General features: G+C 44.6%; 1 protein-coding gene across 1 annotated transcript; it reads left to right on the top strand.

Moving 5' to 3' along the window:
• Window positions 1-2,672: 2,672 nt before the first annotated feature.
• Window positions 2,673-21,845, top strand: LOC108665204 (E3 ubiquitin-protein ligase Nedd-4). The gene is made up of 20 exons (XM_047882942.1): window positions 2,673-2,919; window positions 4,511-4,587; window positions 6,006-6,099; window positions 7,866-7,904; window positions 9,014-9,174; window positions 9,823-9,973; window positions 10,557-10,687; window positions 11,160-11,304; window positions 12,064-13,356; window positions 13,943-14,015; window positions 14,427-14,498; window positions 14,710-14,834; window positions 15,338-15,557; window positions 15,709-15,950; window positions 16,228-16,267; window positions 16,488-16,644; window positions 17,658-17,766; window positions 18,545-18,664; window positions 18,968-19,137; window positions 19,375-21,845. Exons 1-20 carry the CDS (start codon window positions 2,872-2,874, stop codon window positions 19,475-19,477), a joined length of 3,570 nt encoding a protein of 1,189 aa, XP_047738898.1. The 5' UTR covers window positions 2,673-2,871; the 3' UTR covers window positions 19,478-21,845.
• Window positions 21,846-23,292: the final 1,447 nt, after the last annotated feature.

The following is a 23,292-nucleotide window of genomic DNA, read 5'->3' as shown; positions in this document are numbered from 1 at the left end:
TGACATAACATTATATATCCTTGACTTGAAAAAGATATCTTTGCGATAAAAAATTCGTCCTTGACATGAAAAAATGTATTCTTGACTAGAAAAAATATATTTAGTTGATCAGAAAAAAACTTCGTTCCAGTTTCGTCCATAATCCAGATATTATGTGCAGAGAATTCGTACCTAATCGTGATTTCAGCCAACACCATAAAAACTCATCAACTTTTGGCTCATTGGTGTTGGCTGAAATCAACTATTGGCAAGGCAAGAGTCAATAACTCGATAAGGGGTCATAAATACGCATAACTAGAAACTAAACCTGCTGCCTTGAGGCGGCAAATCAAGAAATCATACAATATGAAGTATAATTTGTAATTCAAAAAGCTAGTCATAGTTTGAAAAGATCATTGAGACAAATCTAATGATGTATAACACAAGACTTCACCGTGGGCGTTTTGCCCCGTGATACGCGGGGGCCCGTTGCCCCACTAGGTATCATTTCTATTTATATCGTGTCAACATTTTATTTTAAAAGCTAATAGTCTTAACTTGATCTCAAAATTATCACTATAAATATTACTTTGAAAATATAATTCACAGTAATTTCAAAAGCTTCATCTACAGTAATCGAAAAAAATTTTATGTAGCAGCAAAAAAATTTTTATCTGGACTAAAACAGTTATTCACAAATAACTTAATAACGAGAACACATAGCAAAACGTAAATCCGTACACTTAATCCCAGTGAAACTGCCGACCGGCGGTAGAGAACACGGACCAATATCTGCCATACTTAGCGAGAAACCCGCTATGGGCCCATGACCCGCAGTGGGCTCGCTGCCCCATGTTACCCTACTTCACCTCGGGAAGAACAATGAACAGCATGATTACAGTATGAGAAGACATGGTTGCAACGAGAGAGTAATGATTGAAAAGTCTAGTGTGGAAAAAGATCTCGGAGCTTATGTCGACAAGGAGCTGAAATTTTCTAAGCATGTTGAAACGCAAGCTAACACATCCAACAAACTTCTTGGACTACTCAGACGCTCATACGAGTGCCTAGATGCAGAAGAGATGAAGCAGTTATTTGTTGCTGTCGTGCGCCCGAATCTGGAGTTTGGAAACGTCGTGTGGTCACCGGAATTTGAAAAGGACAAAACTTTAATAGAGAATGTTCAAAGACGTGCAAAATTCCAGACTTGGAGGGCAAGCCCTATGAAGAAAGATTAAAGATCATGAAGTTTCCAAGCCTCAGTTATCGCCGTCTGCGTGGGGACCTCATTGAAGTATACAAGAATACTCATGGTTTAAACTAGGTCCCCGAAGGATTACTAGAATTTGAAACAAGAACCAACACCAGGGGCCACGGCTAAAAACTAAAAAAACTGCGCTGCAACTTCTCCATGCGCCAACATTTCTTCTCGCTTCGAATCACCGACATGTGGAACAGCCTCCCCGATGACATCGTTGGCGCTCCAAGTATGAACGCGTTCAAAAAAAGACTAGATAAAGCTATGGAAAATATATGTTCAGATTTGAAATGCCTAGCACCATATCGAACCCGGTGGAAGTCGAGTAGCTATTTCAAACTATCGTCAGTCATGAAAATATCCGGTCAAATGACACGATTTCAGATCTTCTGTGAACGAGGCACGAAAATTAAAAGAATCGGCGACAGGCCACAACAGGCCTACAATACAGCGCCGAGATCACTATGTTATGTTATGATTGTGTCTTTTGTGTTGCACTCAAGGCAGATACTAGAAGTAGCCATGTTGGAACGGGCCAAGTGGGCCTTCACTCCAGCGCATGTCCGAGTCGCAGTCGAGCCACTGCACATTTAACTGGTGCACATTCGAGGTCGCGATCCATAATCCACATAATTTACCACCGCTACCAGGACCGCCCTGAAGGTTCCCTTCCATGAAGACTGTACCTTTCCTGCTCACATTAATGCCCCGTGTTCCAAGAATTTGGACTTTAACAAACACAGCCACTCCTCAAAACACAAACTGGATCTTGCCGAGCGATCGTTGGAGTGTGTGAGATTTGTCATTCTATCGGCCGCTTCGTTTCTGCGGATGCTGGTATGACCGCGAACCCAGAACATTTTAGTGTTAGATCTGCCGTAGGCATTACCTATGGTTGAACTATAAATGACGCACGAGAATTTCCGCCTTTCAGCGCATCTCTCTTGTGATGTCATTGAGTTCGAAAAACGTAAACAGTCCCGTGCCTGGCTGTGCGTCACGCTGTTTCGGTGTCATTTGTGAAAGCAGGTAAAATAAAATTGACCTCCTCAAAATGATCTAAAAAAGTTCAATAGCTGCAACTAATCTTTTTTTACGGTGCCGATGTTACTTATGAATTTTGTTGAGTGAAAAAAATTACTAAAAAACTACTAAAAAAATTACTAAATTACTAAAAACTTCTATTAGTATTACTGCTGCAGGAAATAGTTAACCCTGCTGGTTTAATGTCTCATTTGTTTATTTTACGATCAACAAAATTTATTTAAGCCCGGTAAATAATTAAATAGAGACCAGTTAAGAAGACTGACTTCTAGGGGGAATTTTGAGGAAGTAAAAGTTTTTTACATACTCTCGAATATGGCACTGGAACAATGTGACACATGTGATTGTTGTCGCTTTTTCGATGTCAGTTACGTTACAGACGGAACAACTACCTCCATCCGCAAAGCTGAGCTTTTTGTGGGTCAACCTCATACTAGTTTTACAATGCACGTTATCTGTCACCTCAGATTTCTCGTACATAATTAATCCCGAAACCGAAAGCCGCCTGAATAGCCTAGTTGTTGAAAGATCAATTTACATGACATAAATTAATTGTCTTGCTTGGAGAATAAAGTACAACTAGATGGGGAATGGCTCACAATACTAACATTGTAGGGTATCGTGTACCTGAGGGACAGGTAAGATCCGTAAGAATGAGGATCAATGTTAATTTAAAAGATGACAACAATTTTTTTCTTATACTTGTGAGTGGAATTTTAGCTGAAGAAGATATACGGTACATGAGACATTAAACTCTATGTACCAAAAATACTGTAGCAACTAGCATTGATCTATTAAATGTGTGATTTTCAAAAATGTAAGACTAAATCAAGATTATAGGTTAGGTATAGCCTACCTACTGTTTTTAAAATTTGTTAGTCTACCATCAATGCCTGGCCCCTTAACTCTAAAGTTGCCACCTTACTTAAGTTGCCAGGCTCCAGGGAAAAGGAAATGTTTCTTAAAATAGACCCAATACATTTCCTTATCATAGGAAAATGCTAGAAAATTTATTAATAATGATTAAAGATAGTAGTCACTAATAATCATAGTAGGCTTGGCTATATGCATTTCCAACAATTAATTGGTAAATAGGCTACCTAATTTTGGGCCTGGGTGGTATGTCAGTATGCATAGTGGCAAAGCAGAAAGTTTTTTAGACTCTCTTTCAAGTTCATTTTTGAGTTCTATATGTAGACCAGTAAAGTATCCTTGATACCTGCATTATCATACATAAGAAATTGGTATAAATCTTGAGTTATTGAGGAAATTAAAAATGAACTGATTCCAAAAAAGCTCTGGTTTGCCACTATGTCAGTATGTGTACAAAGTTTCAAAGTTATCCATCTGTAAACAGGGTTTGTAATGACTAATGGGCATGAAAAACCTGGAAAGTCATGGAATTTGATGTTTTCTTTTCCAGGCCTGAAAAGTCATTGAATTTCAATTTCATGTCAGGTTATAGAAAGTCATGAAATTTGCAAACGAAATAAAAAAAATTGTTTTCTGTGCTGCATGTGTTTACTGTTTGTGCAGTCTCTTGTTTTATGTATTCTGATTGGAGAACCAATTACGTGAGCTCGGTTACCAAGCTCAGTTGCATTAGACAACTTTTTGATCCGCAAGGGCTGTAAATTAAAAAACGTCAACTAATAATTGTCGTGGTATTACCAATGTATGTATATATAGGTATATATATATATATATTATTGTGCTGAAATAATTAAAAAAGACTGCAACAAGGATCATTATTGGCCAAGACAAATAAGAGTTATACTAGAATTAAGAGGAATGTCATAGAAATGCCTGAATGAACTCACCAAAATGTAGAGATGATTGTGAAAATTAAACTCACCAAGCTTGGTCATTCTAGGCCTGCTTAACAAGAAATGCCAGTGTTTGCTAGTCATTAAATGTTTAATTAAATGTACATATATTCAATTAAAGATATTATTTATTAATAAATATATATATACGTATATATATATTTAATAATGAATATATATTAGATATTAAATATATACGGTATATTAAATTAAAGATATTCTATAACTCTTACTCAACTCAAAGTTAATTGTCATTAGTTTGAAAATTTTGCTCTAAAATCAATGAAAAAATCTAGATGCTTTCCAGAACAAAGTGAATATTTTTGTTTTGATATTTTCTTCTTTTTTTTTTAATAAATAGCAAGTCGTGTTGATATATTTTTAAAAATCTGTTAATTTGCAGACTGAGGTGACTAAGCTTGTGAGGCTCTGTGTCTACTCGGCATCTGGGCTGGCAAAGAAGGACATTTTTGGAGCTTCGTGAGTATTTAGAATGCAGTCAATTATTTCCAGCATCAAATTCCAAGTATAAACCTATTTAGTTGCTAGCTGCCATAGACTGGCTGAATAAAAAGGAAGTAGTGCTTCATGCTTGGCATCAGATATATATACTGTAGTTAGCATCATACCCTTTCTTGAATCACCTTTTTAGATCATACATGGAATTTTTACCTAACTTTTTGCTAGCTCCCTCATTCGTTCAGGTACGGTACTATAGAGCTTGCATGACATTTGGGCAAATTAAAATTTCTCAACACTTTTATTGATTAATTAAGAAACAATAGCCTCAAAAAATACCTAGTTTCTCCTAAATAGTTATTAATTTTTTCTCTTAGATCTGTGAGTAGTTGTTGTGTTTATAATGTATGCAAGTTAGAATTATGGGAAGGTTATTTTATTTCTAGCTCCAATTGACTCCTGAAGAAAGAACTCTAAAAGGCAACTCCTTTAAATCATTGCAATTCCAAAACTCAGGAGAGCTCATAAAAAATTTTATATCAGTTTTTAGAGTCAAGTTGATAGATAATACAGATAGACTATTGAAACACAATCATGATGTTGTCTGCCGACCTCTTGCACTTTGAACTAAACTCGGACATTGGGGGTTATTAGTGATAGTATTAGAGTTCATTTTTTTGGCCCTTCCGGTCATTCTTCTATAATTTTTTCATCATAAATAGTCAGAAGGTGATTAAAATTATTTTCCATAATAATTGTAAATAATAAGTGCTGCACTTTTGCCTTCAAATGTCAGTTGTCATACATCACAGCTTTTATTATTAAATGGTTCTTGATTGTGAAATTTTTATTCTGAGCTAGACTTCCTGCTTCAGGTTGATGGCTTGTGTGAGTCAAGGTCACAAAATGCAGAGCAAAATGATCTTTCAATTACCTTCATTGAATCAAAACCAGAAATACACTTTTGTTTAGGTTTCAGAGTTGAGTAATTCAATTCAGAGAAACACATGTAGAAGAATTGCATGTATGCCATGGTAGCAATGACATTTTAATTCAGTTTAAAACTAGCTACTACTAATTGAACTTGACTAATCAGAAAGCCACTGCCAAATTCTTACCAAGTTACATATGGTAAATCATTTTGCTCTAAATTTCTTCATTAGTATCTTAATTTTTAGCGCATTTTCTCGTTTATGGAAAAAATGCACTATTGTGCTTGCCATGTCTGTCTGTCCGTCTGTCTGTCTGTCCATCTGTCTGTCTGTCTGTCCATGACCTCAAGTTTTCGTTAATGAGAAAATGCGCTCTCTGTCACTCACTGCAGTGAGTACTGAGTTATATTTTTTTACATTGTAAAAATAAATGAGTGTGAGCACAGAAGACCTGCATCAAAGCTTTGCTGTGACCTGAGATGCACTCTTGCTTGTTTTGTGTTGCAGTGACCCCTACGTAAAGATAGAGCTCATTGACTTGAAGGCTGAGTCTACAGCCGATAATGTTGTCGACTGTGTGTACACCAAGACCATGAAGAAGGTAAGCTCTGCTTGGCCTGCCCTCCAAATAGCTGGGGGGAACCAGTGCTTTCTTCATTTATTAATCCAGTTTATTGCTTATGGAAGTATATACTTTTTATTTATTATCATCAGAAAACATTGACCTTGCTAAACTCCTGGGGGGAACTAGCACTTCTTTCTTCATTTATCAATCCAGTTTATTGCTTATAGAAGTATGGTATATATCTTTTATTTATTATCATCATAAAATACTGCCTTTTCTACATTTTATCTAATCTTTTGAGTATGATGATAGTGCATAAAATGCTCTCTAGTACATGAATCATCCAAAATGGATGATTGAATTCAAAATTTTTCCAAAGACAAGTTTGCGTTTGCTCTATGATCTGGAGTCTCATTTATTTGGACCTCTTTCTTAGTGACTCAACACAACCTTCCTGTGATTGTGTATCATTTAAGTATCATGTCCTCAATTTCCTTGAAAATTTATTGAATTAATGAATTGAACATTAGCTTCACTTGTTAACTTCTACCTACTGCACATGTTGTTGGCAGCTCTGAAAATATACCAACTTTGAACTTGAATGTTTGACAACCAGGGGCCATACTTTCAAAACTCGCTAAGTTCACGTAAGTATTACGCACTATTTTCTTGTCTATGATTGGTGGATTTTGCTCGAAAGGCCGTCAATGATTGGCGGATGAACTTACGATCTCTTAACTTTTTTTGAATGTATAGGCCCAGAGCCATAGTAATTCATGATCTCTAAAGAATATTGCTGACAATATAACTGGTGCAAAATAATTGATATTTGTTTGGGTCATAGATTGTATTATTTTTTGTTCAAAAATAAATTCTAGCCATTGCCTGCATTGCAACAATCAAACAATTTTGAGGTATTTTTATATGCCCTGCTGTTTCTCCTGTCCCTGATAAGGATCTTGCTGCTGCTTAACTCTTTGCCTCAATATGCACTAACAATTGCCTATGATATTTCATATTTAAAGCTTTTCACAGAAAATTACCATCATCAGACAAAGTAGAAATTGCAACATTGGACATGAGAAATGATGTACCGTCAACTGGGGTGACTTCGGCCTCCGGGGTGACTTCGGCCTCCGGGGTGACTTCGGCCTCCGGGGTGACTTCGGCCGCCGGGGTGACTTCGGCCGCGTTTTTGATTTTGTTTTGCAAACAAAAGCGGGGTCATAAACGATGGCCAAAGTCACTCCGGCGTTTATGACCTTGTTTACGACCCTGGCGTTTATGACCCCGGCGTTTACGACCCCGTTTTTGTTTGCAAAACAAAATAAAAAACGCGGCCGAAGTCACCCCAGTTGACGGTACCTATAACCTGCTACTGATGTTGTAGCTGTCCTCCTACATTGTAGCCTGTGAAATCAAAGCTTCTTCTTCTCATTATCTTGTTAATTGCATTTGTGTTCACATTTGGAAGCAGCGTGGTAAAAATAAGCCAACTTGAATCATGTTTCTTTCTCTTTCACCTATGTTATGATTTCATTCTTTTTATCGTAATTCATACCTAGTTTTGTTTTGCTCCTGTTATATTATGGGATAGAAGTAAATTTATTTCCTTAGCAGCCTTGTTTCTCTCTGAATTATCCAGTAGTTGTTGCTTCTTTTCTACGGTTAGCACAAGGGAATTTGCACCTGAATATGTCCAATTTATTTATATTATAATTTTTATTATATTACGCTCATGCAATACCGGTACTGAAGGTTTATTTACTGCTAATGCTGTCTATGTTCTTCTTTACTTGCAGACTCTGAACCCTACATGGAATGAAGAGTTCTTACTACGGGTGAGTGACTTGTGTTTTAAATTACTTCTGGGTTTCATTTTTAATGAAAATTGCTGCTAATATTTATTTTTAATCTGATTGAAATTGCTCATGGTGAAGTGCTGGTCAGTCTTGCTATGTACTTTCAATAATTAGCTCATATCCACCAAAGTGTTAGTCAGGGAACATTGTTTCTTTGGAGCATAAAACCTTAATTTATCAAGCTAAATGCACGTACATCACTCTAATATCATGCTGTTTTTTGTGAGTGTACATATTTGGAAACGAATTTCACAGTACAAATAGTTTATAACAAAATTCATGGGTGTAACCCAGGGCTAAAATGGTTGGGCTAGAAGCAAGGTCCTAAGTAATAGGGTTTAGGAGCAAACAGATCAAGCGGAGTGTACAGCGTGTAAAGTGTACAATGTAACAGAGTGTAAAAGTGCAAGGTAATGGATCATGGGCAGGCAAAGAATTGCTGAACAATATACTAAAAGAAAAGAAACTACATCTTACATTACTAGCTTGCCTGCCTAAGCATGCAACTGAAAGGCATGTATAATTAGGATGGGACAGTTACCAGGCAATTGGACAGATGTTATTTAATGTACAAAGTGCACTGCAAACCAGGCAAGTAATAAACAGTTCTTATCGATAATCTCTGAGAAGATGGGGAGAAGTAAAAAGACAGACTAAAAGAGAATCACAACGCCAAACAACCCCATTTCAAAATGATGAAATTGGATAAGTTTTCAAACAAATAGATGCTAAATGAATGAGAATGTAAAATTTATAATGTCAAATAAATCAAACTGGCGCAATGTGGTGACGTATCAAACATAGGATCGAGTTATGATGATTTTAAACAATTACAAGTAAAATTAATTTGCAATCAAAGATAATTTAACTAAAGCACAATCTTTAAATTGTATATTCTACTGAAAAAGGTTCCCAATGCAATACTCACTGTACAGAATGCCATGTATGCATGCCACAATATGCTGCCAACATGTTACGTTATTCTAATTCGATGCCACAGTATGCTTCTTACATGTTATATTATTCTAATTTGATGCCACAATATGTTGCTAACATGTTACGTTATTCTAATTTGATGCCGTGGGCAGGTGAAGCCCCAGGACCACAAGTTGCTGCTGGAGGTGTACGACGAGAACCGCATCACGCGGGACGACTTCCTAGGGCAGCTCGAGGTGCCCGTGGCAACCATCCCCCCCAGCAGCGACGCCAGGGCCACCACCCGCAGCCGCTACAAGCTACAGCCACGCAGGTGGGGGGCTACAGCCACGCAGGTGGGGGGCTACAGCCATGCAGGTAGGAGGCTACAGCCACGCAGGGGGGGACTGGCTGTCATATATGTGGCACATGTTCTTGTAGACTACATGTCTGTTCTGTGCATATTTATTTTAATGTTTGTTTGTTGTATGGTGCGTTGCTCCATATGCGGCTCTCCATGTTTCCTAACATGTGCTAATAATATATGAAAATTTTCTTCGGGAGCAAGCGGGCGCACAGAAAATTTTATGTTGCCTGTTATGCAATATGTTGCCAACATGTTGGCAACATATTGGCAACATGAGAACATGACATGTTCTCATGTTCCTGACATATTGCATTACATGTTCTCATGTTACTGAGATATTGCATGACATGTTCTCATGTTACCGACATATTGCACGACATGTTCTCATGTTACTGACATATTGCACGACATGTTCTCATGTTACTGACATATTGCATGACATGTTCTCATGTTACTGACATATTGCATGNGATGTGTATAAGAGACAGGGCGTGAGCGTAACGTGCACACGTCGTGCCGTGACACTAACGACGTGACGTGAGTTTGACGTGCGTAACGTGCACACGTCGTGCCCTGGTCGCGCCTGAATGCTGAAGTTTACGTTCTTTCCCCCAGGCAACGGAGCTCCTCCAGCACCACAGCGGCGGCTGCAACCCCTGGTCCTCCTCCAGCAGCGGCAGGAGGGGAGGCGAGCCCCGACGACCCCAGCTGGGAGGTGCTCAGCATTGATGCCCACACCCCAGGGCACGAGGAGCAGCCTGCCCCGGTACAGTGCTCCCCATCGCGGGGGTTACAGGACTCGCTTTCTAATACTGGGGAAAGGCGGCCCCCCCACTATTATTGGCTGTGGGGACCTGGGGGCACTAGGGGGAGGGGGGTTTTCTGATGCTGGGGGAAGGTGGTCCCCCACTTTCGGGGCTATGGGGACCTGAGGGTACTAGGGGGGAGGGGGGTTTTCTGATGCTGGAGGAAGGTGGCCCCCACTATTATTGGCTGTGGGGACCTGGGGGCACTAGGGGGAGGGGAGTTTTCTGATGCTGGGGGAAGGTAGTCCCCCACTTTAGGGGCTGTAGGGACCTGGGGGCACTAGGGGGAGGGGGGTTAGGAGGTTCCAGGGAACCAATCATAGTTAACCGAAATAAATACAGGTAATAATAATCAAAATAACTGGTAATAAGTGTCATGAATCACTCGTGATGATGGCAATAACTATTAATGATATTGATTGTGGATAATAATGTAGACATGTAGCAGCCATGCCGGCCTAACCCCTCCCCTCCCCCAGATCATGCCGGCCTAACCCCTCCCCTCCCCCAGATCATGCTGGCCTAACCCCTCCCCTCCCCCAGATCATGCTGGGGACGAGCCGCGGTAGCCGGGCGGGTCTGCCCGACAGTTGGGAGGAGAGGCAGGACGCCAACGGCAGAACCTGCTACGTGAACCACGTGACGCGAACCACCCAGTGGGAGAAGCCTACGAGGTACGTGAACCACTGCTGCAGAACCAACGTGAGCGGTCGGCCGACAGTTCAGTTCATAACTAAACCTCATGCGTGGTGTGCACCTCGTACATTTATTATACTATGTTATATGCAATATTACTTGAATTTGCTTTATTGGGTTTGGATCTGTAACATGCACCATAACATGCACCGTACACCATAGTACCTCGTATATTCATTATATGTACAGTGCAATATTACTTAAATTTGCTTTACTGGTCCTGGAGCGGTAATATGCACCGTACACCGTAACATGCACCGTAACATGCACCGTAACATTTCCCGTAACATGCACCGTAACACACACCGTAACACATGCACCGTAACATGCACCGTAACACACCGTAACATGTCCCATAACATGTCCCATAACATGTCCCGTAACACACACCGTAATATGCACCGTAACACACACCGTAACATGCATCACAAGTGTGTTGTGGTCGTGCAGTGCTAGCGGCGGGGCGGGGGCGGCGCGCGTGTCCCGCATGGAGTCCGCGCAGCTGGAGTTCAACAACGAATTCCGCCGCCGCTTCCACATCTCAGCCGACGACGACGCCCGCCACCGCCACGACAACACCGCCATCCTCAGTCGGGTGAGGGGGCGTGTTGCCGGCACCTCATATTACCGGCATCTCATATTGCCGGCAGCCAAATGTTGCTGGCACCTCTAGGCTGTTGCCAGCGTCTCGTGTCTGTGCTAACAGCGCCGTAGCGCGCGATTACTCCACATGTGTCCTAACTTCACTTATTTTTTTCTTTACTTACCTCATATTTTCACGTACTTCACTTTCATTTTTCTTTACTACAGTTATATTTTCTGTGATACACACATTTTTATTCAGTGCTCATACTATATGATCCTTCAATTTAGTTATATGTTCTTTCAATTCACTTACATATTTCTTCATTCCAAATGCATGATGTTCTCACTTTATTATTTGTCCTCACGCTGCATGGACTGCGTCCTGTTAATGCCAACCTTCTATTACTGCTGCTGCTATTTCCTTGCATTGATTGATTGTTTGTTCTTTTGTTGAATTGTTATTACCCTGCTCTCCACTTGTTATTACCCTGCTCTCCACTTGTTATTTCCCTGCTCTCCACTTGTTATTTCCCTGCTCTCCACTTGTTATTTCCCTGGTCTCCACTTGTTATTTCCCTGCTCTCCACTTGTTATTTCCCTGCTCTCCGCTTGTTATTTCCCTGCTCTCCGCTTGTTATTTCCCTGCTCTCCGCTTGTTATTTCAATGCTATCTGATATTAATTTTCCCTGTTCCTTGATTAATTTCCCCGCTTCTCATCACAACCTTTGAGTGGCGCGCCGCGACAGTTTTTATTCGCTCATCGTACAGCTTGAGGACGATGACTTCTCAGTGTTCGACGAAGCTCACTTTGCACTAGATGACGGTAACAACACGCCACGTCATAACGAAGATGGCAACACGCCACGTCTGAGCGGAGATGGCAACACGCCACGTCAGAGCGAAGATGGCAACACTACACGTCAGAACGAAGATGGCAACACGCCACTGCAGCAGCAACACGCAACAGACGACTATGGCCCTCGTGGAGACAAGCCTGGAGTCAGTGATGTTGGTAACTGCAGTGACGACTCTAACGACTGGGAGGAAGACGCTGACGGAAATGAGAAGCTCTTCAATGACGAGAGCGAGGACTTGGCCCACGTCATTGTTGATAACATTATTTATTCGTCGTCTGTTGACTCGCCTCTGTCAGGTCGCGGTCCAGCCGTTGCACCAACTGAAAACAATGATAACAGTGATGCACAGGTAAAAGCAGTCAATGAGTGCTCTGCTGAGGCCGCTGATGAGTCTACTGCTGAGGCTGCTGATGGGTCTACTGCTGAGACTGTTGATGTGTCCACTGCTGAGGCTGCTAATGTGTCTACTGCTGAGGCTGTTGATGGGTCTACTGCTGAGGCTGCTGATGTGTCTACTGCTGGGGCTGCTGATGGGTCTACTGCTAAAGATTCTTCCACTGCAGGTTCTGACACTTCAACTGCTGGGACTGATATTTCTAGTATTTCTGATCCTGCAAGCGACTTGGTTGCTGCTGCAAATGATCTTTTGGGATATCCAGATACGAGTATTTATGCTACCACCGATGCCGCGGCAACTTTCGCAACTTGCTCCACAGTCACTGATGGTGATTGCTCCACAGTCACCTGTACCACTGGCCTCGCTGTCACTGATGCCGCGGTCACTTGTGCCATTGACTCCGCCCTGCCTGATTCCGCGGTCACTAGTGTCACTGATGCTGCGGTCACTAGTATCACTGACTCCGCTGTCACTGGTGCCGTGGTCGCGCTGGGGGACGCTTCTCGCGGCTGCGCCATTTCTGCGGCGAGAGACGTAGCAAATTTACCTCTGAAGTGCTGTGGTGGCAACACTCCTGCGGAGTCATGTGGTGACAGCCGTGCCAATGAAATGGTAGAGGCCACTGACGCTGCGGCAGGGGGTGCTGGAGTAGAAGACGCAGTTAGAGGTGCTGCTGCTGAGGGCGCAAGTGACAGCGTTGCTGGGGCTGTGTGTGTTGGGTGCGGACAGCCCCAGGCTTCCGAGGGACCCTGGGATGAAGCCTTGCGCTGCTTTAGTTGCGCCGCTGCGGCTGAGGAGCTTCCTAAGGTGAGGAGCGTCCTGAGCAGAGGAGCTTACTGAGGAGATGGGCGTCCAGGGTCCAGGGTGGAGCAGCTTCCTGAAGTGAGGGGCGTGCTAATGCCAGGGCTCTCCGGAGATAAGGGTAGGCACTGCACAGTGCACAGCCTAGGATTGTTTTGAAATAGTGGCACTCATGTTGGCACTGTAGCTGGCACTCTCATTACATTGTACCGAGTAGGTGGCACCCATGCTTGGCACTGTAGCTGGCACTCTCATTACATTGTACCGAGTAGGTGGCACCCAGTCTCTTATACACATCTAGATGTGTATAAGAGACAGGCTCTCCACTTGTTATTTCCCNGTCAAGGTGAGTCTACGTCAAGGTGGGTCAACAGCGCGTGTGTCAACGACCAAGTGTGTCAATGGGAGCTATTGTTAAGTGTGTCTGAAAAATCGTTGAGTCAAAAGATTGAGTGACTTCAAATATCACGATGTGAGCCAGGGCGACGCAGAGTTGGTAGCGTTATTTCTATGTGTACGTGGCACGCTACCCTCGTGTACCGTGGCACGGTACCCTCGTGTATCACTACCCTCACCCCCTCCCTCCCCTCAGGCCGCCGACGACGCGCCGCTGCCCCGGAACTGGACGAGTCAAGTAGCCCCCAACGGCAGGGTCTTCTTTATAGGTGGGTCTGGCAGCCCCCAACGGCCGGGTCTTCTTTATAGGTGTGTCTGGCAGCCCCCAACGGCCNCTTCGAGTACTCGGCCACGTGAGTACCTGGCCTCTACTACGGCCTCTTCGAGTACTCGGCCACGTGAGTACCTGGCCTCTACTACGGCCTCTTCGAGTACTCGGCCACGTGAGTACCTGGCCTCTACTACGGCCTCTTCGAGTACTCGGCCACGTGAGTACCTGGCCTCTACTACGGCCTCTTCGAGTACTCGGCCACGTGAGTACCTGGCCTCTACTACGGCCTCTTCGAGTACTCGGCCACGTGAGTACCTGGCCTCTACTACGGCCTCTTCGAGTACTCGGCCACGTGAGTACCTGGCCTCTACCTGTCTCTTATACACATCTAGATGTGTATAAGAGACAGAGCTGGGACCGCTGCCCGACGGCTGGGAGCAGCGGGTCCACACCGACGCTAGGATATTCTTCATAGACCACAGTGAGGGCTGGGAGGACCACAATGAGGCTATGAGATATGAGTAAAAATCATCATCATCAAGACATGCTCGGCCTCATGGCTGGCAGTCGGGAAATATACGATGATATATTTCCTCTTTTTATCATGATAATGTAATATAATTTATAGTAATTTAATCAAGTATGAAAGAGCTGAGCCATTGAAGTGCTAACCACGCCCCTTGTCTGAGCAGAGAACCGCACCACCACGTGGGAGGATCCCCGCCTCCACAACCCCGCCATCGCAGGCAAGGCCATCCCCTACAGCCGCGACTACAAGCAGAAGTACGAGTACTTCAAGACGCGCCTCCCCAAGCCGGTGGGTGGTACGGGGTACTGGGTACTGGATGCTGGGGTACTTCTAGACGCGCCTCCCCAAGCCGGTGGGTGGTACTGGGTATTGGGGTACTTAAAGACGCGCCTCCCCAAGCCGGTGGGTGGTACGGGGGTACTGGGGTACTTCAAGACGCGCCTCCCCAAGCCGGTGGGTGGTACGGGGTACTGGAGTACTTCAAGACGCGCCTCCCCAAGCCGGTGGGTGGTACGGGGTGCTGGGTTCCTTCTAGTGGCGTCTTTCCAGGCCGGTGGGTGGTAGGGGGTACTGGGTGCTGGGTGCTGGGGTACTTCTAGACGCGCCTCCCCAAGCCGGTGGGTGGTACTGGGTATTGGGGTACTTCAAGACGTGCCTCCCCAAGCCGGTGGGTGGTACGGGGTTACATGTTGCTGGTTTTGGTGTTGCAAGTATAAGTAAGGAAGTATGCATGTAATAAAGCTTGTTATAAGCAGTATAGTCATCAAGTTCTAATGTCGCTTGCCTTACAGACGAACGTGCCGAACAAGTTCGACCTGAAGGTGAAGCGCGGCAATATCCTCGAGGACTCCTTCGCCATCATCAGCAGCGTCCAGCGCACCGACCTCCTGCGCACCAAACTCTGGATTGAGTTCGAGGGCGAGGTGGGTGGGGTGGGTGTTGTGGGTGGGGTGGATGTGGAGGGCGAGGTGGGTGAGGTGGGTGAAGTGGGTGAAGGAGTCAGTGTCGTAAGTGAGCAGGTTGTGGTAGGCGGCTCTGTCAATGTTGTGCTAAATAAGTGGTGTGGCGGTGGTGTGCGGGTGGGGTGGGGGTGAGCTTAGCGATTTGTAGGCTAGACGTGCCTCCAGAGTTCCAATCGCATTGATATATAGCTTCCCTCCAGTTAATTCTGAGCCTCAAATGACATCTCTCCTGTGCCACTTCCCTGACACATCCCCTCCCACTGACACTTCCCCTCCCTCTGATACCTCCCCTCCCCCTGACACTTCCCCTCCCCCTGACACCTCTCCTCCCCCTGACACTTCCCCTCCCTCTGATACCTTCCCTCCCCCTGACACTTCCCCTCCCTCTGATACCTTCCCTCCCTGTGACGCCTCTCCTCCCACTGACACCTCCCCTCTCCCTGTGCCACTCCTCCTGACACCTCCCCCCTCCCTGTGCCACTCCCCCTGACACCTCCCCCCTTAATGGTCCAGTGCAAGTAGTAGGTTCCAGCCCCGGCTAGCTGCTCGACGGTCCGTGTCTTCCCAGCATTGTTATTAATTAACGTTTAATGTCGCAATATAAACTTATTAGATAATTAAAACTTGCTATAGTATAATGGTCCATTGCTTAATTAACGTTTAATATCGCTTTATAAACTTATTAGATAATTAAAACTTTCTATAGTATAATGGTCCAGTGCAAATTAGTAGGTTCGAGCCCCGGTAAGCTGCTCGATGGTCCGTGTGTTCCTAGCACTGTTCTTAATTATTGTGAAATGTCGCTTTATAAATTTATTAGATAATTAAACCTTGCTATATTATAGTGATCCAATTCAAATTAGTAAGTTCGAGCCCCGGCATGCTGCGAACACTGTCCCTTGTAGGCGTCGCCCGCTCTCAGTCAGCATGCTCGAGTTACCCTTACTTCTCCGTCACTTTTACCGTGGTTTGCCCTCAGCTTTCTTCATCCGCCCCTTCTACAAGATGATGCTGGAGAAGCCCATCGAGCTCAAGGACATGGAGAGCGTCGACTCTGAGTACTACAACTCCTTGCTCTGGATCAAGGTGGGTCACCGGACCCACTACCGTGCTGGCTGTGCCGTGCTGACTGTGTCGTGCTGACTGTGTCGTGCTGACTGTGTCGTGCTGACTGTCGTGCTGACTGTGCCGTGCTGACTGTGTCGTGCTGACTGTGTCGTGNGTGAGATGCTGTACACTAACCTCGCTGTACCAGCAGACTAGTAAGTAGTGAGATGCTGTACACTAACCTCGCTGTACCAGCAGACTAGTAAGTAGTGAGATGCTGTACACTAACCTCGCTGTACCAGCAGACTAGTAAGTAGTGAGATGCTGTACACTAACCTCGCTGTACCAGCAGACTAGTAAGTAGTGAGATGCTGTACACTAACCTCGCTGTACCAGCAGACTAGTAAGTAGTGAGATGCTGTACACTAACCTCGCTGTACCAGCAGACTAGTAAGTAGTGAGATGCTGTACACTAACCTCGCTGTACCAGCAGACTAGTAAGTAGTGAGATGCTGTACACTAACCTCGCTGTACCAGCAGACTAGTAAGTAGTGAGATGCTGTACACTAACCTCGCTGTACCAGCAGACTAGTAAGTAGTGAGATGCTGTACACTAACCTCGCTGTACCAGCAGACTAGTAAGTAGTGAGATGCTGTACACTAACCTCGCTGTACCAGCAGACTAGTAAGTAGTGAGATGCTGTACACTAACCTCGCTGTACCAGCAGACTAGTAAGTAGTGAGATGCTGTACACTAACCTCGCTGTACCAGCAGACTAGTAAGTAGTGAGATGCTGTACACTAACCTCGCTGTACCAGCAGACTAGTAAGTAGTGAGATGCTGTACACTAACCTCGCTGTACCAGCAGACTAGTAAGTAGTGAGATGCTGTACACTAACCTCGCTGTACCAGCAGACTAGTAAGTAGTGAGATGCTGTACACTAACCTCGCTGTACCAGCAGACTAGTAAGTAGTGAGATGCTGTACACTAACCTCGCTGTACCAGCTGTACCAGACTAGTAAAAAGCAAGATGTACTAATAATAATAATCGTAACAATAAATACTAAAATATTTAATTAATAACCTTCTCTGTGGCGCAGGTTGGTGATCAAGTGGCGGTTCGTGGAGCGCGTCAAGGACCAAATGGACGCGTTCAAGGACGGCTTCAACGAGGTTGTCCCCATCTCGCACATCAAGATCTTCGATGAGGTTTGTTTGTTCTTGAAAATTTATTAACTTTTGGTGTTTGCCTTCCGAAGAATTGAATGTATGATTACTTAATGTATGTATACATAATAACTCTTGTTAGTTTCATGTCATAGAAAGTATTTATTTCAGCAGTTGCGCGGGTGTTGGAGACATGAATCTATGAATCTACTCTCTCACTTGTCATGCAACCAATACACATCATGCATGCATATCTCATCATTAACGCTGTGATGATTTTCTTAAGAATTGCAATAGATTGTCTTTCGAAAATTATCTACATTGTTAAATTTTAAATATTGCTTAACAGCGAGAGGAAAAAAGTTTTTATAGGCTCGCCTAGTGCCAGTGTGAAGGTTAGAACGAGGGTCTTCATAGAAAATTAGATGGTAGGCTCTCTAAAGTTTCTGTTCAAATGAATAGCCTGATAAATTTAAATGATCGAGTTAAACATTTGATCTGGAATCTAAATAAATCTGAAGTGAGAACCTCCAAAAAGATTGTTAGATTTGTTGTATGTTCCTTACTTCTAATCCTGTGAAGTGAGTGACTTATTAATTGCCAGTTCTGTTTAGACTTGAATCTTGCATGCCGTGGTCATGGCTGCTAAACATGTCTCTCTCTCATCGCTGAATATTGACCATTGCTATGAGTGTTAATTCTCCCACGTATGGCCACCAGAACTATTGACCATTGCCATGAGTGTTAATTCTCCCACGTATGGCCACCAGAACTATTAAACATTGCTATGTGAGTTAATTCTCCCACGTATGGCCACCAGAACGAGCTGGAGCTGCTCATGTGCGGCATCGTGTCCATCGATGTGAAGGACTGGCGTGCCAACACCGTCTACAAGGGCGAGTACCACCCCAACCACATCGTCATCCAGTGGTTCTGGCGGGTGAGTAGTGGTAGTATAGCACCCCAACCACATCGTCATCCTGTGGTTCTGGCGGGTGAGTAGCAGTGTTTCTGGCGGGTGAGTAGCTGTGGTTCTGGCGGGTGAGTAGAGGTAGGATAGCACCCCAACCACATCGTCATCCAGTGGTTCTGGCGGGGGAGAAGTGGTAGAAGCATAGCAGCTCAATGCTGGTCTTATCCTATTGGGTTTAGGATAAGTTAACCTCGCCAATGCTATTGGAGGCCTGGTAAGCAGAAGCATTGGGTTGAAACGCGTGACCTGAACATGAGTTCCTGGCGACAGGTTGTGCTGTCGTTCGACAACGAAATGCGGGCGCGGCTGCTGCAGTTCGTGACGGGCACGTCGCGGGTGCCTATGAACGGCTTCAAGGAGCTCTACGGCAGCAACGGCCCCCAGCTCTTCACCATCGAGATGTGGGGGGACAGCACCAACTACCCCCGCTCACATACATGGTGGGTGGCGATGAAGGAAGCTTCTAACACGTCTAACTTAAGTCAATGCGAAACGTTTCGAGGTGCAAGTATTATAAAAACGGCAGAGGTTTTGACTTTATGTGTAAGCATTTAGAATGAAGGAAGCATGCTTTTCAAAACTATTTTTCACAGCGTTGCATAAATTTATTTTCACTGCCAACTTGGTGAACAGCTCACCCGGCAGAACGGGACACTGATGTAATTTTTTGTGCTCAGTTTCAACCGCCTTGACCTGCCGGCCTACCAGTCCTACCACGACCTGCGCCAGAAGCTCATCAAGGCCATCGAGGGCACCGTTGGCTTCGCTGGGGTCGATTAACGTCAACTCCGCTACACCTCATTAGCCTGGTTGTTACGGTTGCGCGGTTGTTGCACCGCAGTTGTGGTTGCCCAGTTGTAGCTCTTGCTCGGTTGCCCTGTTGTTGCGGCTGTCCTGGTGTTGCGGTTGTCCTGGTGTTGTGGTTGTCCTGGTGTTGCGGTTGCCCTGGTGTTGCGGTTGCCATGGTGTTGCGGTTGCCCTGGTGTTACGGTTGCCCTGGTGTTGCGGTTGCCTTGTTGTTACGGTTGCCCTGGTGTTGCGGTTGCCCTAGTGTTGCGGTTGCCTTGTTGTTACGGTTGCCCTGGTGTTGCGGTTGCCCTGGTGTTGTGGTTGCCCAGTTGTTGCTCTTGCCCGGTTGCCCTGTTGTTGCGGTTGCCTTGTTGTTACGGTTGCTTCATCTCCTTGTGTCGTTTGTCTGCATCGGTCAGTCTTGGTGGTGCAGGAATGACAGCTGCCGGGCACCTGACACCTCAGCTGCTGGGTCGTTTGGTGATGTCCTCACACTGCACTGGGTGGTGCGTGACCTGACGCGCGTTAAGAAGGAAAGAAACTTTCTTTAAAATAGAGCCAAGATAATGTAACCACGCGCACCAATGCAGCTAAGCTAAGATAATTACGCGCACCGATGCAGCTAGGATAACTGGCTGGGTGTCGCGTTGTTGTTGTTGTCGTTCGGTCTAGAATAACAACGGTGGGTTGTTGTTGTTGCCTCAGTTGGGACCAAGTCTTGTTGTTCTCTGTGTCCCCGTCACACTCCCCACCACGTCCCAGGAGGCCCAGGTTGGGACCCTCACTCACCGTAGGGTGGCAAGTGGGGCTTGCTGATTTGAAACTTTCCACTGAATTTATCTACATATTTACGAATAATATAATAGCGTAAGGAGAGGTTTTGCATGTTGTATAGTTCATCATGTTTTACCTCTACGATCATTTCCTCGTGATTATTGTCGTCAGATAACACGATGTTGTTGCCGTTGTTGCCGCCACTTCGTACATCTTTTTTTCTCTCTGCGCCGTCAAGGCTCGTGTCACCGCTAATGGGATCGGTGTTTCTTTATTGTTTAATTGATTTATTGTTTAATTGAGAGTTTAAAAATATTAGAATTGACATTTCAAAAAATTATTTATGTTCGCTGTTACGCTGCGCTTTTCTTATCAAGTTTGTTGAGTTCAGCAAGAAACACACGTGGCAAAACTTACATTCTGGCCGCTGTGGAAGAGGGCTGAGTGACACAGGTGGCTATCAATATTCTATCCTCCCCGAGTTTTGCTCCCCTAATCCGTTAGGCCAGAATGAATTTATATGGATGATTTGGGGATAACCCAAGAGGTTAACTTCCCCAGTCTGGGCAGATCGCGGCGCATTCCTTACTCCATCGCATTCCAGACCATCGCTTCTGCGTGATGGTAACTCTCGTAGGGCGGTCACCCTCGTAAGGCGGTCACCCTCGTAAGGCGGTCACCCTCGTAAGGCGGTCACCCTCGTAAGGCGGCCACGATAATAACGCTGCAGCTCGCTACGGACGTCTTCAATTTCTGCTCATTTATTCGCCCACGTATTATTTGTTGCAGTTTGCTGCCTTTTATTTAACCTGGACGGTGGAGGTCCACTGTGATACCTCGATTCCCTGTGGTGTGGCAACGCCGTATGCCTTCATATCTCGCCCCTAAATCAACTTATTGATATTTAGCCTTATTTGTTCCGTATGTTATTATAATTGAAAGCTTTCTTATTATACGTAGCATATACCTGTCACTTATACCATCCCCTTTGCCGCCATGCGCTGCCTTTGGTATGCAGGTTCACCGGTGTGGGGTTATCACGTTCGTCGTCCGAACAAAAATTGGGTTAGAGCGCTTCTCCGTTCATTTCTTTAGTCGTGTTTTTTTTTTTTTTTTTTGATGATTGATCGGTGGATGAAGGGCAAGTTTTCCAGTCAAGCATTCATGTTCATCACGGAGTGTTGGTGCACGAGTAAGCAATAATAACTAAGCATGTGAAGACAACATGTACGTACAACCGTACAAATTAACATGTCAATTACAGCTGAACAAATTAACATGTCAATTACAGTTGAACAAATTAACATGTCAATCTGCAATCTGGACATGGGACGTTCAGTAAGTGGGCAAGACTGAAGCTGGGATATTTCGAAGGGCTGACGGAACATTAGCTTTTCCTGCGTCCCAATTAGCCGTTAACATGTTGCTGTAACAGGAGCACGCTATCATGTTACTGGAATATAACCAGGTCATAATGTTGATGTAACATAAGCATGCCATAATGTTACTGTAACATAGGTACACCATAATACCATAATGTTACTGTAACATAGGTACACCATAATACCATAATGTTACTGTAACATAGGTATGCAAGTGCTGCGGTGGTCGCAAGTGCTGCGGTGGTCGCAAGTGCTGCGGTGGTCGCAAGTGCTGCGGGGGTCGCAAGTGCTGCGGTGATTGCAAGTGCTGCTGTGGTCGCAAGTGCTGCGGTGGTCGTGGATTGGGATTGCGAGTGACGCGTTGACCTAACCTGTCCTACTGGGTAGCTTCGGTTTGTCTCTGACTTAGTTACTAAGTTGTACTACTCTTTTGCTAAGTTGTACGACTTAGTTCCTAAGATGTGCGACTCTTTTGCAAAGTTTTACGACTTAGTTGCTAAGTTGTACGGCTCTTTTGCTAAGTTTTACGAAATTTCTAAGTACGACTTTTTCGCAAGTTTCGACGACCTCATCGCAGACTCGGCCACTGTGCTGCAAATTGCCTGGACTGTGCGCGCTGTGGGCCTTCAATGGCGCAGCGTATAATTGTTATGTGCGTAGACTATTGACAAGATTGCCTTATAAATATGTATGGATATGTTCTATATTATGTCTCTTGTATGACTATTCTTAACTGCCTTCTTCACATCAGTAAATATAGAATATATCTTCGCTCGTATTCTTCACCCCACCGCTTGGTCTTGGTCGCGCTCGTGCCGCGTGCGCGTGAAGTTAGTCATGGTCTGGATACGTCAACATGTACAAAAGAAGATCGAAAAGCGGTCTTTTTGTTGCAATTAACTGTACTCATTCAAGTCAATTTCATGAGGTAGTATTAACTTTGAGTCAAATTAGGTTATTAGTCTGTCATCGGAGATTCGCCGCAACTTCAATCTTGTCTGAATGTTCGAGCCTTACGGCAAAACGCCGGCAAGCATCTTGTCAAAATACACTGATCAGGAAAAAATTTGAATCACTGGTATTTAATTGCGCTTGATTATTCATTAAAACTACAGTTCATACGGATAAAACGTAAATTTTTGAATCGCTGGTATTTAATTGCACTTGATTATTCATTTAAACTACAGTTCATACGGATAAAATGTAAATTTTATTTAGTAACCACACTTTAATTAAACTTGAAGCAACACGTTTGAAATAGCCAACCCCAACGTAAGAGACTATACTGCTTAAACGAAGCTTTTATAGCACAGCCGCCAGCACTAGCGTTGGGGGCAAAAGATCGCTAGTGGAGCAACAGAGCGCGGTGCGTTCACGTAGAACCTCACAGTAGGGCTGGCGGGAGACGACTGAATAACCCGGCTCCCAGCCGATCAAGACTCAACCCAGGCCCGTCACAGGAGCGCAGCCGTGCACCAACAATTTTGTGCACCATAAGCCCTGAATCGAACGCCTTGGATCTCTCCGGACATCCACCAATCAGCCGTGAACCATTCGGCTTTGTCTTCCTCCGGCCACGCATAGAACCTGCCGTGCACCACCAGGCCGCGGATCGAATCTGACTTCCTGGCATCGTTAAATTACGTAATT

Source organism: Hyalella azteca, unplaced genomic scaffold, assembly GCF_000764305.2.
Source record: "Hyalella azteca isolate HAZT.00-mixed unplaced genomic scaffold, Hazt_2.0.2 contig11653, whole genome shotgun sequence".
In the NCBI taxonomy this organism is placed as follows: Eukaryota; Metazoa; Arthropoda; class Malacostraca; order Amphipoda; family Hyalellidae; genus Hyalella; species Hyalella azteca.
The sequence above is the reverse complement of the archived record's forward strand: the minus strand, read 5'-3'. Positions and strand labels throughout refer to the sequence as shown.